The 20,233-nt window shown below is 43.0% G+C and overlaps 1 protein-coding gene across 1 annotated transcript; it reads left to right on the forward strand.

Annotated features, from left to right (window-relative positions):
• Window positions 1-782: 782 nt before the first annotated feature.
• Window positions 783-19,353, forward strand: LOC118223231 (actin cytoskeleton-regulatory complex protein pan1-like). The gene is made up of 9 exons (XM_035409472.1): window positions 783-1,269; window positions 4,951-5,196; window positions 15,366-15,611; window positions 16,277-16,372; window positions 16,586-16,624; window positions 16,712-16,750; window positions 17,618-17,668; window positions 18,227-18,370; window positions 18,455-19,353. The coding sequence occupies exons 1-9, from the start codon at window positions 978-980 to the stop codon at window positions 19,351-19,353; spliced, it is 2,052 nt and encodes a 683-aa protein (XP_035265363.1). The 5' UTR covers window positions 783-977.
• The last annotated feature ends 880 nt before the right edge of the window (window positions 19,354-20,233 follow it).

The following is a 20,233-nucleotide window of genomic DNA, read 5'->3' on the forward strand; positions in this document are numbered from 1 at the left end:
GTGTGGGTTTCCTCCCACAGTCCAAAGACATGCAGGTAGTCTAATTGGAGACTCTAAATTGGCCATAGGAACGGGTGTGTGAGTGAATGATGTGTGTCCAGGGTGTATTCCTGCATCTCGCCCAATGCATGCTGGGATAGGCTCCAGCACCCCCCGCAACCCAGCTCAGGATTAGCAGGTATAGATAATGGATGGATGGATTAGCAGAGTATCAATAATTAATTAAATTGCCAAATTCATTGATAGGCAGAGCAATCTGTCTGATCAACCTTTATCAAATGGATAACTCAGAACCGGATTAAAATTAAGAAATTAATTAAGTTACAACAAAGATTCACATATGATAAAGACGAGGTTCTGCTACCTTAAAGAAAAGAAAACACAATGTTACCGACATGGACAAGTTCCAGTCACAAAGGAAATGAGTGAAAAAACCAAACCACGGCCAGTTCTCCCAAACATGCCCCAGGAAACCAAGATCACAGTCCAACAACCAAAACGCAGAGAGAAGACCTGTAACATGGCTTCATTGCCCCATGGATGTTCCCTTTCATGTTAGTGGAGTGGAGAGCGGGGAGAGAAAACGGATACAATCCCATGGTCATATAAATGATAATGTCTGTTTCTCAAAGATCAGAATCTAAAGACTAGATGATCCGACAACAGGGTTAAAAAAAGACATTTGATCAACAGCTCAGCTGAACTGAGTCACTAAAAGTCTGTGCATCTGCTATCTGAGAGTCACACAGGTTCATCTCACACACCTGTAACCTGTATAACAGGTTGGTCTATCCAAGAAAAATATCATACCTGTATGGGATTTGTGTGCAGGTGTGGGAGGGGAAGTTAGTCTGTAACCACAAGGATATGGGAGTGAATAGCATGTGAGACCCTACAGTCATACCCTAGTGTTTCAGTAAAAAAGCACTTTATATCCCTCAATCATGTGGGTCAGGTGTGTTAATCCATGAAAGACAATGCTAAAGTTAGCTGTGAGGTCACAAGCCTTTGTTCTCCATGTAGATGCTGTAGGTAAACCAGCAGTCACCTGCCAAGTGAACGGCTCCTCAGTAACCCTGCTGTGCTCTGGGGGCGACAGACCAAGCACTCAGTACAGGTGGGAGGGGCCTGCCATAGAGCCCCAGCCAGGGTCCCAGCTGAAGATAGAGGCAGCAGAGAGCTCTGATGCAATCTACACCTGTGTGCTGCACAACCCTGTGGGTGAGAGCAGAACAGACTTTCCTGTAAAGAGCTGCTTCCCTGCTCCAGGTAAGGCCCACTCAGCTGATGTAGGGACTGAGCACAGGCCTGTCATTCTGGCTGCCACAGTCTGCTTTTTACTACTACTACATGCTCTGGCTAACACACAGACACACAAACACATGCATACACACACACGCGCACACGCACACACACACTCGCAGAGTCATAACAGGCATTACCGTTGGAAAACCTTTTTCCGACTTCACAGTCCAGAGAGAGATTTTCTTCAATTTAGATCACTCACTACTACAACAAACACATATACCACATATTCTAGCACATACAATGGATTTTTTGTTGTAACAGATGTGTAGCACTTAACTTTGATTATGACTTCTGATGTAAAAACTGCTGTGTTGGCAAAGTGAGGATTAAGTGAAATATGTTTCATTTTCTGAATCCAGCCGTTTTAACAGTTAAAACCCTCGATTGACATCCGGCACTCTGAATACCGAACACAAGTGCATCAACAGTTAAAACCCCTCACTTATCCTACATATAAAATATATTTGGTAAATTTAATTTCATCTTATTATTGAAGATGGGGCGGTACGGTGGTGCAGTGGGTAGCACTGTCGCCTCATAGCAAGAAAGTTATGGGTTCAAATTTTGGCTTGCGGCCTCTCTGTGTGAAGTTTGCATGTTCTCCCTATGTCCGTGTGGGTTTCCTCCCACAGTCCAAAGACATGCAGGGAGGCTAATTGGAGACTCTAAATTGGCCATAGGAACGGGTGTGTGAGTGAATGGTGTGTGTCCAGGGTGTATTCCTGCATCTCGCCCAATGCATGCTGGGATAGGCTCCAGCACCCCCCGCAACCCAGCTCAAGATTAGCAGGTATAGATAATGGATGGATGGATTAGCAGAGTATCAATAATTAATTAAATTGCCAAATTCATTGATAGGCAGAGCAATCTGTCTGATCAACCTTTATCAAATGGATAACTCAGAACCGGATTAAAATTAAGAAATTCATTAAGTTACAACAAAGATTCACATATGATAAAGACGAGGTTCTGCTACCTTAAAGAAAGGAAAACACAATGTTACCGACATGGACAAGTTACAGTCACAAAGGAAATGAGTGAAAAAAACAAACCACTGCCGGTTCTCCCAAACATGCCCCAGGAAACCAAGATTGCAGTCCAACAACCAAAAGGCAGCCAAATATTCCAAAAGCCAGAGATTTAAATGTCAGGATGCCAGGTGAGCTGTAAGACAGAAACGTCAGACCCTGTCACACCAAACTCCACACAACACCAGCCCTCGATGCAAAGCTCAGATTCCTTGGATGGCAACCACAGATCTCAACCCCAAAATGTCCACTGCAAAAGATGTTACTGGCTGATGTTAAGCCCCCCAGAACCACTTTCTTCCTCCTAACTCTGACTAACTACAGTAGCTAAAGTAAAATACACATTTTTATGTTATCCCACGAGGGAGGGGGGACAGTTGAGAGAAAGGGGGTGCACATGGCTGCACTAATTGGGTGAGGTGTGAAGTGTGGGGTGTGGGAGCAGGGACTGTCTTATCTGAAAACTATGCATTAAACTATGTATTAACATGGTCTCATGTTTAGGACCATGGGCTAAAACACTGTGATATTATTATCAGAAGATTCCTTATCTTACAATCTTTATAAAGAGACCAAACAGGAATATTTTAGGAGGTAATCCAGTTCAGCTATCAAGGAAGGAAACATGGAAGTTTACCTCTGCCTCCAACAACAGAATAAAGATAAAGGATTGTTTAATCTTATCAGTTGCAATCTCCACCTTCAAGCAAAATAATTTCCATGTAACAAGACCAAATCATACCTCATTGGTTTCTGCTTGAAACTGAAATTGGTTCTAAAAATTGAGATTTCAACTATCAGGTTAAATGACCATTATCTATATCGGCATCAAGATTTTCAGTCAGTGATTTCAGTTAAATCTTAAATATTGCATTCAAACTTAAAAGGAAAAGGGATCTTTGTGCAGCTTATGGCCACGTTTGGTCTCTGACCCTCAATAGGGGGTCCTGTCCCTTCTGGGAGGTGATAAATATGTAAAACATTTGAAGGAGAGACAGCTCTCCAGGACACCCCAGACTTGTTTAGAGAGAAGACCTGTAACATGGCTTCATTGCCCCATGGATGTTCCCTTTCATGTTAGTGGAGTGGAGAGCAGGGAGAGAAAACGGATACAATCCCACGGTTATATAAATGATAACGGAGTGTGGCACAGTGGGTAAGGAACTGGGCTTGTAACCGAAAGGTCGCCGGTTCGATTCCCGGGTAAGGACACTGCCGTTGTACCCTTGAGCAAGGTACTTTACCTGCATTGCTTCAGTATATATATCCAGCTGTATAAATGGATACAATGTAAAATGCTATGTAAAAAGTCGTGTAAGTCGCTCTGGATAAGAGCGTCTGCTAAATGCCTGTAATGTAATAATGGCTGTTTCTCAAAGATCAGAATCTAAAGACTAGATTATCCGGCAACAAGGTTAAAAAAAAAGACATGTGATCAACAGCTCAGCTGAACTGAGTCACTAAAAGTCTGTGCATCTGCTCTCTGTGAGTCACACAGGTTCATCTCACACACCTGTAACCTGCTCTCTGTGAGTCACACAGGTTCATCTCACACACCTGTAACCTGCTCTCTGAGAGTCACACAGGTTCATCTCACACACCTGTAACCTGTATAACAGGTTGGTCTATCCCAGAAAAATAGCACACCTGTATGGGATTTGTGTGCAGGTGTGGGAGGGGAAGTTGGTCTGTAACCACAAGGATATGGGTGTGAATAGCATGTGAGACCCTACAATCATATCCTAGTGTTTCAGTAAAAAAGAGCTTTATATCACTCAATCATGTGGGTAACTCTCTTCTGGCTGGACTACCGGCATCTGCCACCAGACCCCTGCAACTCATTCAGAATGCTGCGGCTCGTCTGGTCTTCAACCTCCCCAGACACTCCCACGTAACTCCCCTGCTCACTACCCTCCACTGGCTGCCTGTTATAGCTTGCATCAAATTTAAAACATTGGTCCTAGCATACCAGGCAGTCAAGGGATCAGCCCCAGCATACCTCCACAAGATATTCAAACCCTACATGCCAGCCAGATCCCTCCGTTCTGCTACCTCAGGACGCCTAGCACCTCCCCCTCTTCGCACCTGCACTTCCAGAACACATCTCCTGTCTGTTCTGGCCCCACGATGGTGGAATGACCTCCCTGTGGAGGTCAGAACAGCTGAGACGCTGACCCATTTCAAACGACGACTGAAGACTCACCTCTTTAGGCTGCACCTCTCCCCATCCCTCCCTTCCCCCCCTGTAAATGACCAAGCTTAGGGTTGTAACTAGGCAGCGGTTTCGTAGGTGACTTAGGTGCATTAACTGTCTTAACGATTACTTGTATTTTTTTCCATAGATTGCGTTGTTGCCGTTCTCATTGTTAGTGTTAATCAGTTTAACCATCAGGGTCCAAGTTGAACTATGCGGTTGTTCCCTGCACTTGGACCGGTACTTCTCTCTAGGGGTTTCGTCATACTTGTTCCTGGTTATGGTTATACACTTTGTTGTACGTCGCTCTGGATAAGAGCGTCTGCCAAATGCCTGTAATGTAATGGGTCAGGTGTGTTAATCCATGAAAGACAATGCTAAAGTTAGCTGTGAGGTCACAAGCCTTTGTTCTCCATGTAGATGCTGTCGGTAAACCAGCAGTCACCTGCCAAGTGAACGGCTCCTCAGTAACCCTGCTGTGCTCTGGGGGCGACAGACCAAGCACTCAGTACAGGTGGGAGGGGCCTGCCATAGAGCCCCAGCCAGGGTCCCAGCTGAAGATAGAGGCAGCAGAGAGCTCTGATGCAGTCTACACCTGTGTGCTGCACAACCCTGTGGGTGAGAGCAGAACAGACTTTCCTGTAAAGAGCTGCTTCCCTGCTCCAGGTAAGGCCCACTCAGCTGATGTAGGGACTGAGCACTGGCCTGCCATCCTGGCTGCCACAGTCCACCCCTAATGCTCATTTCACAGGTTTGGGTAGCTGTTCCAGCTGCTATGTAGTCCACCCTAATGCTCATTTCACAGGTTTGGATAGCTGTTCCAGCTGCAATGCAGGTCTGTAGTCTAAGGATTTTAACCAGAGTTTTTAACTTGAGTTAAGCACACTTCATTTTTTTCCCCTCTTGCTTAATTTACAATTTGTTCATGTTCTGCTGTTCTCCTGGGGTTACCAGCCTCTGTTGAATTTTCTGTGCTATCCTGTGAATTCCATGGGACTTCCACCCAAATTTCACCCTCTGGTCTACATCACAGAGTACTGGGTAAAGTCCCTGTTTGCGGTACTGTCAGGGTCCTACTAGGGGTTAAATGCTCAGTTGCCCCATCTACCCCACAGTCTCTGACACATGACTGGGGCACATTGATTACTACTTACCCCAATCATCCCCAGCACTGTCAGCTGAGACAGCTGTTGCTGAGCAACCAGTCAACTTCACATTAACTGCCATTTCATTAACACAGGGAACTAAATAAATCATCTTCTAAAGTCAGAAATACATACACACAAAAATATATTTATATACATCTTTCAATAATCAGATCAAAATGGTTGAGCTTTGTCTTTTATATTTTTCTAACGTTCTGTTTTTCTTTATGTTTTTAGGAAGCGCCTCTGTCACTATTTCTGTAGTGATTGTCCTCCTCTTCCTCTTCATCATTGTGGGATTGCTTTTATTTTACTACAAGAAATGCTACAAAAGTAAGAGTCTTTTCAAATAACCCTTTAAATGATATTAATAAACAAATCCATATGCAGATCCTGCTGTTTCTGGAGCAGTTACTCAGGACTGGATTCAGTAGGGCTGCACTCCTGTTGTCCCCATAAAATGAGCACAAGCTCTCCAATACTGTGGGACTGAAAGCTCATACATTAGCGCTACTACACCCAGGACTAATAATAATAAAAATCATATTTTTACATTGTAGAAAGACAAAATGAAGAGGTCATGGAAGCTCAATCTGTAGGTAAGCTGTAGAAATTATGGTGATGACTATGATGCTACTACTGTGAAGAACAATGAATATTGAATATTTCATAATTTTATATTGCAGAGAGACAAAATGAAATGGACACTGACGTTCAATCTGAGGGTAAGTTAAATTATGGTGATTATTATGATTATAGTAATGTATAATATTTCATATTTTTATATTTGTGCAAAATACTGAAAGAGACTCTGAAGCTACAGTAAATAGTGAGCTGTAGAACAGTGTTATTCACTCTGCCATGACGTCTGCTGCATCCAACATCTTTGGGATCACTTGGAAAGCCAATTGTGAGCCAGGCGTACTCGCCCAATCAGTGTCTAACCTCACTAATCCTCTTCTGGCTGAATGGAAGCAAATTCCTGGTGCAATGCTCCAACATATAGTGTAAAGCCTTCCCAGAAGAGTGGAGGTTGTTATAGCAGCAAAGGGTGGACCAACTGCATATTAATGCTCGTAATTTTGGATGAGATGTTGGATGTAAGGTGTCCATAAACTTTTGGCCATGTAGGGTACTTTGTCTGAATTTAATATGGATAAATATAAATACTAGTTTATGCCTATACAATACTCAATAATAAAATGTATTAAAATCAGATGTATTCATTTCCGTAATCTTCAGAAGTAGGCGTGCTGCTGGTAAAACTAGATAAATTAAATCTGTGAAACATTTCTTTTGAAATAGAAAGACAACAGCTATTACCAGTAGACCCTGAAAACGTTGAGGAAACTCCAGGTAAGGCAGAATTAACTCTGCGCTGAACAGAAACGTGTCTCATAATGAAACAGCAGTACTGAAATGCCTCTGTTTCAGGGTTGGGATCAATTACCCTGCAGTTCAGTCAGTTCAGGAAAGGAAATAAATTGCAAAATACCCATAAAACATTGTGGACATTTTTCAAGCCATGAAAATTTTTGAGTCGGCTTGACCCTTAACTGTTGACCGTTAAGTATTTTAGATGATTAACCAGATAATTTATCATATAAATCTTTTGTAAATGTCCAACAAATGAATAACTATACATTTTCTACCCCCATTCACAAAAGCCAACACTTGGCCTTCACTTTGGGTCAGAATTTAAGTATACAGTGCTAAACTTTTACTTTGAATTTGCCAAATTGTGAAGGTGATGACCAAATATAACTGCATTACATGCATTATTGTGTGTGAACAGTGAGGAAACATGGGGATTGAATCCTGACCTTTATGTAAAGCAGGATCATATATTCACCTGTGAGCCTCCTTGCATAAGTATTGTACTCAGCACACACAACCTTATTTCCTCTGTTTCTACAGGAAGTGCTGTGGCTGATGCAACACAGTCTGGTGGCTGGCTGGACACAGGTAAGACCTGTGATGAGCATCAGAACACACATCTGACAGAGAGTAGAGACTCAGACAGCTGTTCCTGGTGATTCTGCTATATGCAGGTGCAGTTGTTGCTCAGTCGCTGTGTGTGTGTGTGTGTGTGTGTGTGTGTGTGAGACAGACAGAGAGAGAGAGAATGAGAGAGCAGGAGAACATGGTGAGACTAAGGGAACAGTACACTGAGTACAGAATGTGTTTGAGCAGGAATAGACTACAGCAATAAATAAAGTACACTTTCAGAAAGAAGGGTTCTGAAAAGTGTCTAAAAAGGTACAAACATATCATTGGGGTGGTACCCTATAGGTACAGAAAATGTACGTTATTTCCTCGGTTTCTGCAGCAAAGCAGGTTGCAGGCTGGTGGGGCCCAGGTAAGACCCATGATGAGCATCAGAAGACAGCACTGACTGAGCAGCACAAAGGGACTGATGGGAGTGCTGGAATTTCACAGGAGGACAGTCAGACAGGTAAGTACAGAGAAGCAGCAGGTAACCTGTCAGTCAGTCACCTGCTTTACATCAGGTTTAATATTTTATTTCATTTCTGCACAGAATCACTAAATCAGGGTGAAGATTCTGAAGAGAGAGGAGTGGAGACTGAGGGGGGGAACTCTAAACACCCCTCCTCTGGCACTGTCCCGTTCAGCACTCCTGAGTCTCCACCTGCTGCTCCACCCAAAACAGGAAGTGCAGAGGAGACAACTAAACCTCCAGAATCCAGCCCCTCTCCTCCCCATTCCCTGATATCTCCCCCCCATCCAGCACCAGCTCCAGTACGGAGTCAGGACCAGGAAGAGGAAACAGAAACAGCAGCAGCAGCAGAATCTACTGATGAGACTGGAGCCAATCAGAGAGCAGGAGCCCAGAGGCAGAGAGAGAAGGGGGAGGGGCAGGATGGAGGTAGTGATGGGGGCGGAGCTCAGCCCAGTGGGGCAGGAGGGGGAGGAGCTGAGAACCCAACAGCAGATCCAGCCCAGGAGCTCCCCAGCAGCCCAGAGGGAGAGGAGGATATTCAGACATGGGCGTCCAGACTCCGATGGGAGGGCACCCCAGTGTAGTGAGGCAGGAGGGGGAGGGGACGAAAGTGTCCCAAAACCAGATTCAGATCAGGATATAGACCCCACATCAGCAGGGGAAAATCTAAGTGTCCCGCTCACTGAGCCATTAAGCACAGCTGATCCAGCCCAGGGACTCCCAGACACCACAGCCCGTTCCCCCCCTCACACTGGGGCGAATGAGGAGTCCTGCTGTGCAGAGGAAAGCCCAACATCAGGCCCAAATCTGGAGCCCAGCAGCACCTCTGAGGCAGAGGAAGAGAAGAAGAGAAGGAGAGAGGAGAGGAAGGATTTACAGAACAGAGGGGTAAAGTCCCCCCCAGAAAAGCCCCCGAAACCCCCTAAACCCCCTGCACCCCCTACAGTCCCTAAAAAACCCTGCACCCCCTACAGCCCCTAAAAAACCCTTAAACCCTTGAGCAGGACTGTCCCAGAGCACACAGGAGGGAGAGACACAGGAGAGCAGGGCAATGAGTCATATGACACAGGATGAAAAGACTGCAGACACAGGAAAAGCAGCTCCTAAGCCTGAGAACACAGGAGATCATTTAATGAACTGGGGCCTCATTTATAAAAATGTTCTTAGATTTATACTTGAACTTAGTCTTAAGATCATTTGCGATGGTGTGCTTACGTTCGATTCATAAAAGATACTGAACATAAAAAACCTTGCGTATGCAGGTTCTAAGAAGCCCACTTGTAACTTACGCATATGTGATCTATAAATCTCAAATTAACTTAAAATTGACAGCACCTCAACGTGCCTTACAATCAGCGATTTCCCCTTATATAATGCTAGCACAAATGAGGGTTTAGTCAGGAATAACCATGGACCAAAAGAGAAAAGCAAACTTTCTGGAAGATCGTCATGCGCAAAAAAGTAATTCCAGCCTCTGAAAACTCTCTTCCTTCTAAAAGCATGGTTTACAATGATTTCCAATAACGCAAGAACAGCCATGGTTACTTTTTTCTAATTTGACAAACTATTTATAGAACATTGCATCCTGTTTTTAATTCAAAACACATTGTATCAGCCAATGAATTCCTCACACCTTTAATTGATAATTCCTATCAAATTTTTCATAAAGCTAATGCAAAGTTCCCCACTGGCTTGGACTCGTATTTGTCCCAAACTGCAATACCCCTACATAACCAGCAGGAAAACCACTTACCACTCAAGTCTAGACGTTGTGTAGGGATAATATCATTTCCACGTCAAAGTAAGGTTTTACAAATAACTACTTATATGTGGTTTTCTGCGTAAGTCCACTTAAGATCAAAATTGATCGTAAGTACATTTTATAAATGAGGCCCCTGTTCTGTATTTAATTCCTTTTGGCCAGCTATGGAGGTGTTTCAGTGCTAATCCTTCTCATTTCTCTTTCATGATCTGTAGATTATAGTGCGTGATGTGCACCAGTGTGGTCCATGTCAATTTTATATACTGAAGCCCACATGTACACTAGACTGCCTCTATGAGCTATGCACACCAGACTGCCTCTATGAGCTGTGCTATGTACAGTGCATCTGCAAAGTCCATGCTCACACACTTGCATACTGCCCTACACGTGCTAATTACACTTGATTGATTTATGTTCTTTTTGTTTTGTATCTATTATCTTATTTTATTCGTATGTATTGTTGTTGTTTATGCACCTTGTTTGGGGGGGGGGGGGGTTAATGGTTAAAATGGGAGAAGACTAGTATTTTGTAGTTGAATTCCTCATTGTACAGTATATAAGAGTATATCACTATGTTGCCAAAAAAGGTCAAGACTGTTATTGTTTCCCTTCAATAAAATGCATTCAAAACTACTTTCTGCAAATATCTGCTACTTTCTTAGGCTATACAAGTGCTATCTCATGCTAAAAAAATAATGTTTACACATATGCAGTACCTTTAGCAATAATAATAATAATAATAATAAACATTTACTTTAATAAAGAAAACAATTATGACAGGTGTGTTGTAATAAAAATGAGTGGTGTCCACTGATTAAATGCAGTCTTTCTGCACTGTGAAGAGGGAAAACCCAGATATTCACAAAGTTTGTGATGAATGACAGGTTGTTTCTTCATGCAAAATAGATTTGGGATTTAAAATTCAATTAAACTGCTTTATTTTAGGGGTTTAGTGAAGGCGGTTATTTTTGACCCTTAGGACAAGGGGAGCATACAGAATGTTAAGACTACACAAGGATTAAGATGGTAGAGTAAACTGGTGGTCAAACTGGTGGACTATATAGGCTGGTGACTATATAGGCTAGTCAGCTGGAGAACAGTTGGTCGGCCAGTTAAGTGTCAAAAACACAGTTTAAACCAGCTTGGCCAGCTATACTGGTTTAAAATTGAATTTTCAGCAGGGAAGTATTGTGCTTGCAGCAGATATTGTTTGGATTCTTCTGATATTGTTTAACATACCAACAGCTAAGGGCACGGCCGATTCACATCAAATATGATTTTACTTTCACTTTCACAGTGCTTCTCCGGAGATACGTGGCCATAATAATCGAGTCCAGTGTGAAGGCGAGCAATGACACACAGGCATGTCACAATCACTACGGCGTTATTTATCTTCGCGAACTTCAAATTCGGTAAGAGCTGTTGTCCTTAATCACTTAGGTCATTATTCGTTCTGTGCGATTTACAAGTCAGAACCTTTTTCAGAGGTTGTATGTTTAGCTACCTATCTGGCTAATATGTCAGATTAATATGCAGTTGGCTAAAATAGCCGTGCTGTAAACGAACGACCCTACGCGTTTTGTATTTGACGGTTTCGCCGAGTTTCCGACGTTACCCAGGAATTTTCTGGCTGTGAATTCGTTTTTTCCCTTTCTTTCTTTTTTAGATGTAATATTCTGGTGCACGCTACTCAGAGAGTGAACATATTTTCAGAGACATACCATAGACCATGTAGACGACATACTATACATTTTGTCAAAATATAGTGAGATCATAACAAAACTCAATGACGAGAATAGGCCATTCAGGCAAAAAATAATAATAAAAAAAATACGGAATTTTCGTAAGTAAATTGTACATAGGGCTCTGATTATCTACAGACGAGATAGTATCTAACACCGTATCAAGCCTAGTCTTGAAAATTCCCGGAGTTTCTGCTTCTACTATGTGGCCTGGCAGGCTATTCCACTCTGCGTTAAAAAATTGTAATATCTTTACGGAATTTACCTTTTACCTGATTTTTATATATCCTCGCTCTGCTAACAGAACTCAACCTCGTAATCTCGTCGTTCACTTTGATAATCCCCTTTGTTAATTTAAAAGCCGAAAAGCAGGTTGGAAAGGTATGAGCAGGGTGGGACCACAAAGTGATTTGTAAGTCAGAAGCAGTACTTTAAAATCAACTCAGAATTTGATAGGTTGCCAAAGAAAGGATGCAAGGGCTGGGGTAATGTGTTCTGATCCCCTAGCTCTGCTCAAGATTCTGGCTGCTGTGAGTTGAGGAGAGTAGTGCATAGCCAGATAACAGCACATTGCAATAATCTAGCCTGGAAGAAACAAATGCATGAGCATATAATAGGATTATTATTGGTCCTTATATATCAGTTTTGTCTGGATTGAGGAGAAAGGTGGTGGCCAGGTGGGGTACCATGCCTGTTTTCACATGAACGACTGCTTTCAAATACAGATGTATGCTGTGTTTATGGAGGATATTTCCCAGAGGTAGAATGCAAAGGGAAATCAAGAAAGGCCTAAGGACAGGACCCTTCATTTGACCCTACAGTGGTCTGAGGATTTATCTCTAACATGAATAAACTGAAATCTGTCTCCCAGGTATTTTATGTGTCGTCCTCTAGGTTTTCATTTCAACCCTAATTTGCCACAACCTGATTCTACTACAACTCAACGAGATCTCTAGTTGCTGAATGTATACTATTGATGCAAGCTTTTAAATAAAATATTTCAAGTTTATTGAGTGTCATTAATGCTGAGAATTTTTACCCACGAAAATAATCAGCCATCCTCCTCTTTTGTCCTCCCTTTCTTCCTCCTTTATCCATCTTTCTTTTTTATAGCCTACATTTATTTTCATTTGCAGTACGAAATTGTATACATTTTTAATCAACATTTGTGGATAGCTACATGCACTTCTTTCTCCGCACTCAAATTCATGGCAAATATCTGCAATGCGTAGATTGTAAACAAAATTGAAGTGCAGGTTTTGTTTTTGCTGGTTATTCTGAAAGCTAACACGGTAGCTAACAGACTGGTGTAGTGTAGACTACTTGGTGATTAAAACAGATTTTTAACGGATAAATTGAATTTATGATTTAATCCCCCTAACACGGTACGAAGACACTGAGTGATAGGCTACTTGCCATTTGATTAGTCTGATTGTTGGCAGGCTTGATAATAAAGGAAAAAATACTCATGAAAACAGGTTGAGATCAATGATTAGTTTAAAGGAAAGTTTTGCGCCCCACCAATTTTCAGCTCACCAGTCGCCGCTGAAAAACGTTATGCATGTGGGAAATATTCAATCCTAGCTTAGCTGCTGACCAGCAACCTGCTGATTTTGCTCAAGCAAAGTTGCCATTAATAATAGCCAGCGTTCATGGGGGCTGTTTATTCATCTCTCTTTAAAATGTTGCATAGATGAAATTACATGTTAATGAAATTACAAGACAGTCAACAATATTTTTCTTTCTGTGCCTGTCTATATGAACGACTGTTCCTCCTGAGTTTTTTTCTTCGGATTTTTGATTGGTTGAACGAGTAACTGGCTAGAGGGAACACATGGACTGGACCATACGAAAAATGGATTGGATTGCCATAGTTATTTGTAAAACAGCCTGTCAAAATGATTTATTTATTTACCAAAGGCGGGTGGACACTGTCCACCCACATCCACCCCTAATTTAACCCCTGGCTACAATGTCAACATTAGGCCTTTTCAGCTGGAGCTTGATGACAGTAATTTTAACTGGGCTGGGTTCACAACCAGACGAAACAGATCCAAAAAACAACTTGAGGATTTGGAGAACATTACAACTTTAAAAAACTCTTCAAGGGATACAGGCAGGAATGCTTCAAGTGTCGAAAATTAGGCTCTCCCCAGCTCTGCTGCTTCAGTGGAGAAGAGTGCAAGGGGAGATCTGTCAGTGAGCCACTGATTAAAGTGATGCGATTGATTTTATATACACTTGGACTTTTATAGATGTGTCTTTGATGTGGCACAACATTTAAAAACTAAACACGAGATAATATGTAAGAGGAGAAAACTCAGAGACCTTAAAAAAATGTGGGAAAATACAGGCAGCATTGCTTTGGAATAGCGCGTGCAGAATCAGAAGGAGTCAACTTTAAACTAGAGCAGCTGAGTGTTTGCAGGTGTGTGTAACACATTTCAACCGACTTAGGGTAATTCTGTTTTTCAAAGATTTGAGAAGTATTATCTGGTTGTAAAATGAACAGATGTTTCATAATCGCATTTTAAATGTGGATCCACCCTCTCAAATGTAGTGTAAAATTTAATGAATGAGTTTGTCAAATAGTTATATTTGCCAGGTGTCCTGGACTAGTGCCAGCAAAGGAACATATCTGATAACAAACCAGCCACCAAGTTTCAGTCTCTCAATCCACCTACCTGCATACCAGCTAACCTCAGATTAGTTTATAAACAGATTCTGTAGAGAGCATACATGTGTTTCTAATGTCTTTAAAAAAGCAAAATTGCTCATGATTTGTATTAATATACTCTCTTGCAGGTGATGCCACGTCTGAGATCATTGTCCAGTCTAATGGGAACTTCACACTACAGCCTAATGTTCAGGGTCCCCTGGAGGAAATTTTGTGGAAGCGGAATCTTCATAAGGTAGTTGAATTTGACCAGAAGGAAGTGGTTGAATACAGGCAGTTTAAAGGACGGACGATCCTGGACCTCACAACGGGAGCCCTGACCCTCACACATCTCACAGAGGCTGACAGTGGGGAGTATGTTGGTGAGCTGCAGATCAAGGGAAATCTGGTGTACCATCATCAGACGGTAAAAGTGTTTGGTGAGTTTGCTTTTACTGAATGACCCAACTTTTGGATCCGCGACCGACTGACCACATTACTAAAGGAACTCCTACCAGCATTGAGTGAACCTATGCTAAACATCTTTAAGTGAACTCTTTCCTCTGGTTGTGAACCCAACCCAGTTAAAGTCATCAAGCTCCTGTTGAAAGAGCCTAATGTGGGTTTTCATCACAGAGATCTAGCCATATGTTCTGAAAAAAATTATGCAGTTGCTGCAAAAATACACCGTAAACCATTTTGTTGATCACTGAAAGTCTGTGCATCTGCTCTCTGTGAGTCACACAGGTCACCTCACACACCTGTAACCTGCTCTCTGTGAGTCACACAGGTTCATCTCACACACCTGTAACTTGTCTAACAAGTTGGTCCATCCCAGAGAAACAACGCATCTGTATGGGATGTGTGTGCAGGTGTGGTAGGGGAAGGGAAGTTGGTCTGTAACCACAAGGATATGGGAGTGAATAGCATGTGAGACCCTACAGTCATACCCTAGTGTTTCAGTAAAAAAGCGCTTTATATCACTCCATCATGTGGGTCAGGTGTGTTAATCCATGAAAGACAATGCTAAAGTTAGCTGTGAGGTCACAAGCCTTTGTTCTCCATGTAGATGCTGTAGGTAAACCAGCAGTCACCTGCCAAGTGAACGGCCCCTCAGTAACCCTGCTGTGCTCTGGGGGTGACAGACCAAGCACTCAGTACAGGTGGGAGGGGCCTGCCATAGAGCCCCAGCCAGGGTCCCAGCTGAAGATAGAGGCTGCAGAGAGCTCTGATGCAATCTACACCTGTGTGCTGCACAACCCTGTGGGTGAGAGCAGAACAGACTTTCCTGTAAAGAGCTGCTTCCCTGCTCCAGGTAAGGCCCACTCAGCTGATGTAGGGACTGAGCACAGGCCTGCCATCCTGGCTGCCACAGTCCACCCCTAATGCTCATTTCACAGGTTTGGGTAACTGTTCCAGTTGCAAAGCAGTTGACCCTTTATGTCTTGCCTGTGTGAAATTATTCTTTTCCTGCTCACTTAATTAAAAAGTTCTTCATATTCTGCCATTCTCCTGGGGTTACAAGCCTCTGCTGAATTTTCTGTGCTGTCCTGTGGATCCTGTGAATTCCATGGGACTTCAACCCAAATTTCACCCTCTGGTCTACATCATAAAGTACTGGGTAAAGGCCCTGTTCATGGTACTGTCAGGGTCCTACTAGGGGTTAAATGCTCAGTTGCCCCATCTACCCCACAGTCTTTGAAACATGACTAAGGCACATTGATTACTACTGACCCCAATCATCCCCAGCACTGTCAGCTGAGACAGCTGTTGCTGAGCAACCCGTCAACTTCAAATTAACTGCCATTTCATTAACACAGGGAACTAAATAAATCATCTAAACTCTAAAAATATATATATATATATATACACATACACACACATATATACACACACACACACGTTTCAATAGTGAGATCAAAATGGTTGAGCTTTGTCTTTTATATTTTTCTAACATGCTCTGTTTTTCTTTGTTTTTAGGAAGCGCCTCTGTCCTGATTTCTGTAGTCATTGTCCTCCTCCTCCTCTTCATCATTGTGGGATTGCTTTTATTTTACTACAAGAAATGCTACAAAAGTAAGAGTCTTTTCAAATAACACATGAAATGATATTAATAAACGCATTCATATGCAGATCCTGCTGTTTCTGGAGCAGTTACTCAGGACTGGATTCAGTAGTGTTGTCTCCATAAAATGAGCACAAGCTCTCCAATACTGTGGGACTGAAAGCTCATACATTAGCGCTACTACACCCATGACTAATAATAAAAATCATATTTTTACATTGTAGAAAGACAAAATGAAGAGGTCATGGAAGCTCAATCTGTAGGTAAGCTGTAGAAATGATGGTGATGACTATGATGCTACTACTGTGAAGAACAATGAATATTGAATATTTCATAATTTTATATTGCAGAGAGACAAAATGAAATGGACACTGACGTTCAATCTGAGGGTAAGTTAAATTATGGTGATTACTATGATTATAGTAATGTATAATATTTCATATTTTTATATTGTGCAAAATACTGAAAGAGACTCTGAAGCTGCAGTAAATAGTGAGCTGTAGAACAGTGTTATTCACTCTGGCCTTAGAGCTGCAGGTGATAACGTCACTGCTTCAGATACACTATATGACCAAAAGTATCTGGACACCCTTTTGTCTGGGGCTGCTTTTCATTATTTGGGCCAGGCCCCTTAGTTCCAGTGAAGGCAAATCTTAATGCTACTGCATAGTGACGTTCTAGATGATTCTGTGCTTCCCCAATATTTTGGGGAAGACCCTTTCCTGTTTCAGCATGACAATTCCCTCAGGCACACAGCGAGGTCCATATAGAATTGGTTTTGTCAAGAATGATGTGGAAGAACTTGACTGGCCTGCACTGAGCCCTGGTCTCAACCCCATCCAACATGTTTGGGATCACTTGTGAGCCAGGCGTAAATCGCCCAATCAGTGCCCAACCTCACTAATCCTCTTCTGGCTGAATGGAAGCAAATTCCTGGTGCAATGCTCCAACATATAGTGTAAAGCCTTCCCAGAAGAGTGGAGGTTGTTATAGCAGCAAAGGGTGGACCAACTGCATATTAATGCTCGTAATTGGATGAGATGTTGGATGTAAGGTGCCCATAAACTTTTGGCCATGTAGTTTACTTTGTCTGAATTTAATATGGATAAATATATAAATACTAGTTTATGCCTATACAATACTCAATAACAAAATGTATTAAAATCAGATGTATTCATTTCTGTAATCTTCAGAAATAGGCATGCTGCTGGTACAAATAGATAAATTAAATGTGTGAAACATTTCTTTTGAAACAGAAAGACAACAGCTATTATCAGCAGACCTTGAAAACGCTGAGGACACTCCAGGTAAGGCAGAATTAACTCTGCGCTGAACAGAAACGTGTCTCATAATGAAACAGCAGTACTGAAATGCCTCTGTTTCAGGGTTGGGATCAATTACCCTGCAGTTCAGTCAGTTCAGGAAAGGAAATAAATTACAAAATACCCAGAAAACATTGTGGACATTTTTCAAGCCATGAATTAAATTAGAAATTTTCTTGGGTGGACTGAATTGACTCCAATTCTGCTCTGTAAAATATTTTACATGATTAACCTGATAATTTATCATGTAAACTTTACCTATATGTCCAACAAGTGACTGACTCTATATTGACTGCCCCCCATCACAAAGACCAGGTTTGTCCTTACCTTTGACATTTAGTGTAAATCCTAAACTTTTAATTAGAATTTATCAAACTGTGATGGTGGAGAAAAAATACATCATTTACATTATTGTGTGAACAGTTAGGACAAATGGTGATTCAGTCCTGGCCTTGATATAAAGAAGGATCAGATATACACCTATGAGCCTCCTTGCATTTGTACTGTACTCAGCACACACAGTGATATTTCCTGTTTCTACAGTAAAAGTTCGGGATAGAATAAAGCAGTATGAAACCATGACGAGCCCAGGTAAGACCCATGATGAGCATCAGAAGACAGCACTGACTGAGCAGCACAAAGGGACTGATGAGAGTGCTGGAATTTCACAGGAGGAGAGTCAGATAGGTAAGTACAGAGAAGCAGCAGGTAACCTGCCAGTCAGTCACCTGCTTTACATCATATTTAATATTTCATTTCATTTTTCCACAGAATCACTAAATCAGGGTGAAGATTCTGAAGAGAGAGGAGTGGAGACTGAGGGGGGGAACTCTAAACACCCCTCCTCTGGCACTGTCCCGTCCAGCACTCCTGAGTCTCCACCTGCTGCTCCACCCAAAACAGGAAGTGCAGAAGAGACAATCCACCCTCCCGAATCCAGCCCCTCTCCTCCCCACCCCCCTAATTCTCCCCCCCATCCAGCACCAGCTCCAGTACAGAATCAGGACCAGGAAGTGGAAACAGAAAGAGCAGCAGAAGCAGAATCTACTGATGAGACTGCAGCCAATCAGAGAGCAGGAGCCCAGAGGCAGAGAGAGGAGGGGGAGGGGCAGGATGGAGGTAGTGATGGGGGCGGAGCTCAGCCCAGTGGGGCAGGAGGGGGAGGAGCTGAGAACCCAACAGCAGATCCAGCCCAGGAGCTCCCCAGCAGCCCAGAGGAAGAGGAGGATATTCTGAGATGGGGTCCAGACACCGATGGGGGGGCAGCCCAGTGTAGTGAGGCAGGAGGGGGAGGGGACGAAAGTGTCCCAAAACCAGATTCAGATCAGGATATAGACCCCACATCAGCAGAGGAAAGTGTCCCGTCCACTGAGCCATTAAGCACAGCTGACCCAGCCCAGGGACTCCCAGACACCACGGCCCGTTCCCCCCCTCACACTGGGGTGAGTGAGGGGTCCTGCTGTGCAGAGGAAAGCCCAACATCAGGCCCAAATCTGGAGCCCAACAGCACCTCTGAGGCAGAGGAAGAGAAGAAGAGAGGGAGAGAGGAGAGGAAGGATTCACAGGACAGAGGGGTGAAGTCCCCCCCAGTAAAGCCCCCAAAACCCCCTGCACCCCCTACAGTTCCTAAAAAACCCCTTAACCCCCTACAACCCCTAAAAAACCCCTAAACCCTTGAGCAAGACTTTCCTAGAGCACACAGGAGGGAGAGACACAGGAGAGCACTGCGTCACATGACCAGCGTAGATAACACTCAGCACACAGGAGAGCATTGCGTCACATGACCAGTGTAGATAACACTCAGCACACAGGAGAGCACTGCATCACATGACCAGCTTAGATAACACTCAGCACACAGGAGAGCATTGCATCACATGACCAGTGTAGCTAACACTCAGCACACAGGAGAGCACTGCATCACATGACCAGCTTAGATAACACTCAGCACACAGGAGAGCACTGCGTCACATGACCAGCGTAGCTAACACTCAGCACACAGGAGAGCACTGCATCACATGACCAGCGTAGATAACACTCAGCACACAGGAGAGCACTGCGTCACATGACCAGCGTAGATAACACTCAGCACACAGGAGAGCACTGCATCATGTGACCACAGAAGATAACACTCAGCACACTGCATCACTTGACCAGCATACATAACTCTCAACTATAACATCTGAAGTGCAGGATAAAGACTTCAGACACAGGGAAAGCAGCTCCTAAGATTGGGAAAACAGGATATTTTTTAAAGACCTGAAATTGTATCAAATCAAAATAAAAGAACAAGAAACAGTAAGGGAGAAAGAAACAGGCCAAAAAGCAAGCACATGTGGGGGGGGCATACCCTTAAACGGTGGTGAGAAGAAACTCCCTGATGGGAAATCTCAAGAGGAACCCAGCTATATATTGCACTTTGAGTGGTTCTTCAAACACAAGCCGATGTAACAGGTCACTATACAACTAGAAATTAGACAATTTATGCAAATTAGTCCCCTCTTTTTTCTGTTCTTTGCTTTATACATCGCCACCTGGTTTGAGTTCTTAAAG

The sequence above is a fragment of the Anguilla anguilla genome, chromosome 3, assembly GCF_013347855.1.
Source record: "Anguilla anguilla isolate fAngAng1 chromosome 3, fAngAng1.pri, whole genome shotgun sequence".
Taxonomy (NCBI): domain Eukaryota; kingdom Metazoa; phylum Chordata; class Actinopteri; order Anguilliformes; family Anguillidae; genus Anguilla; species Anguilla anguilla.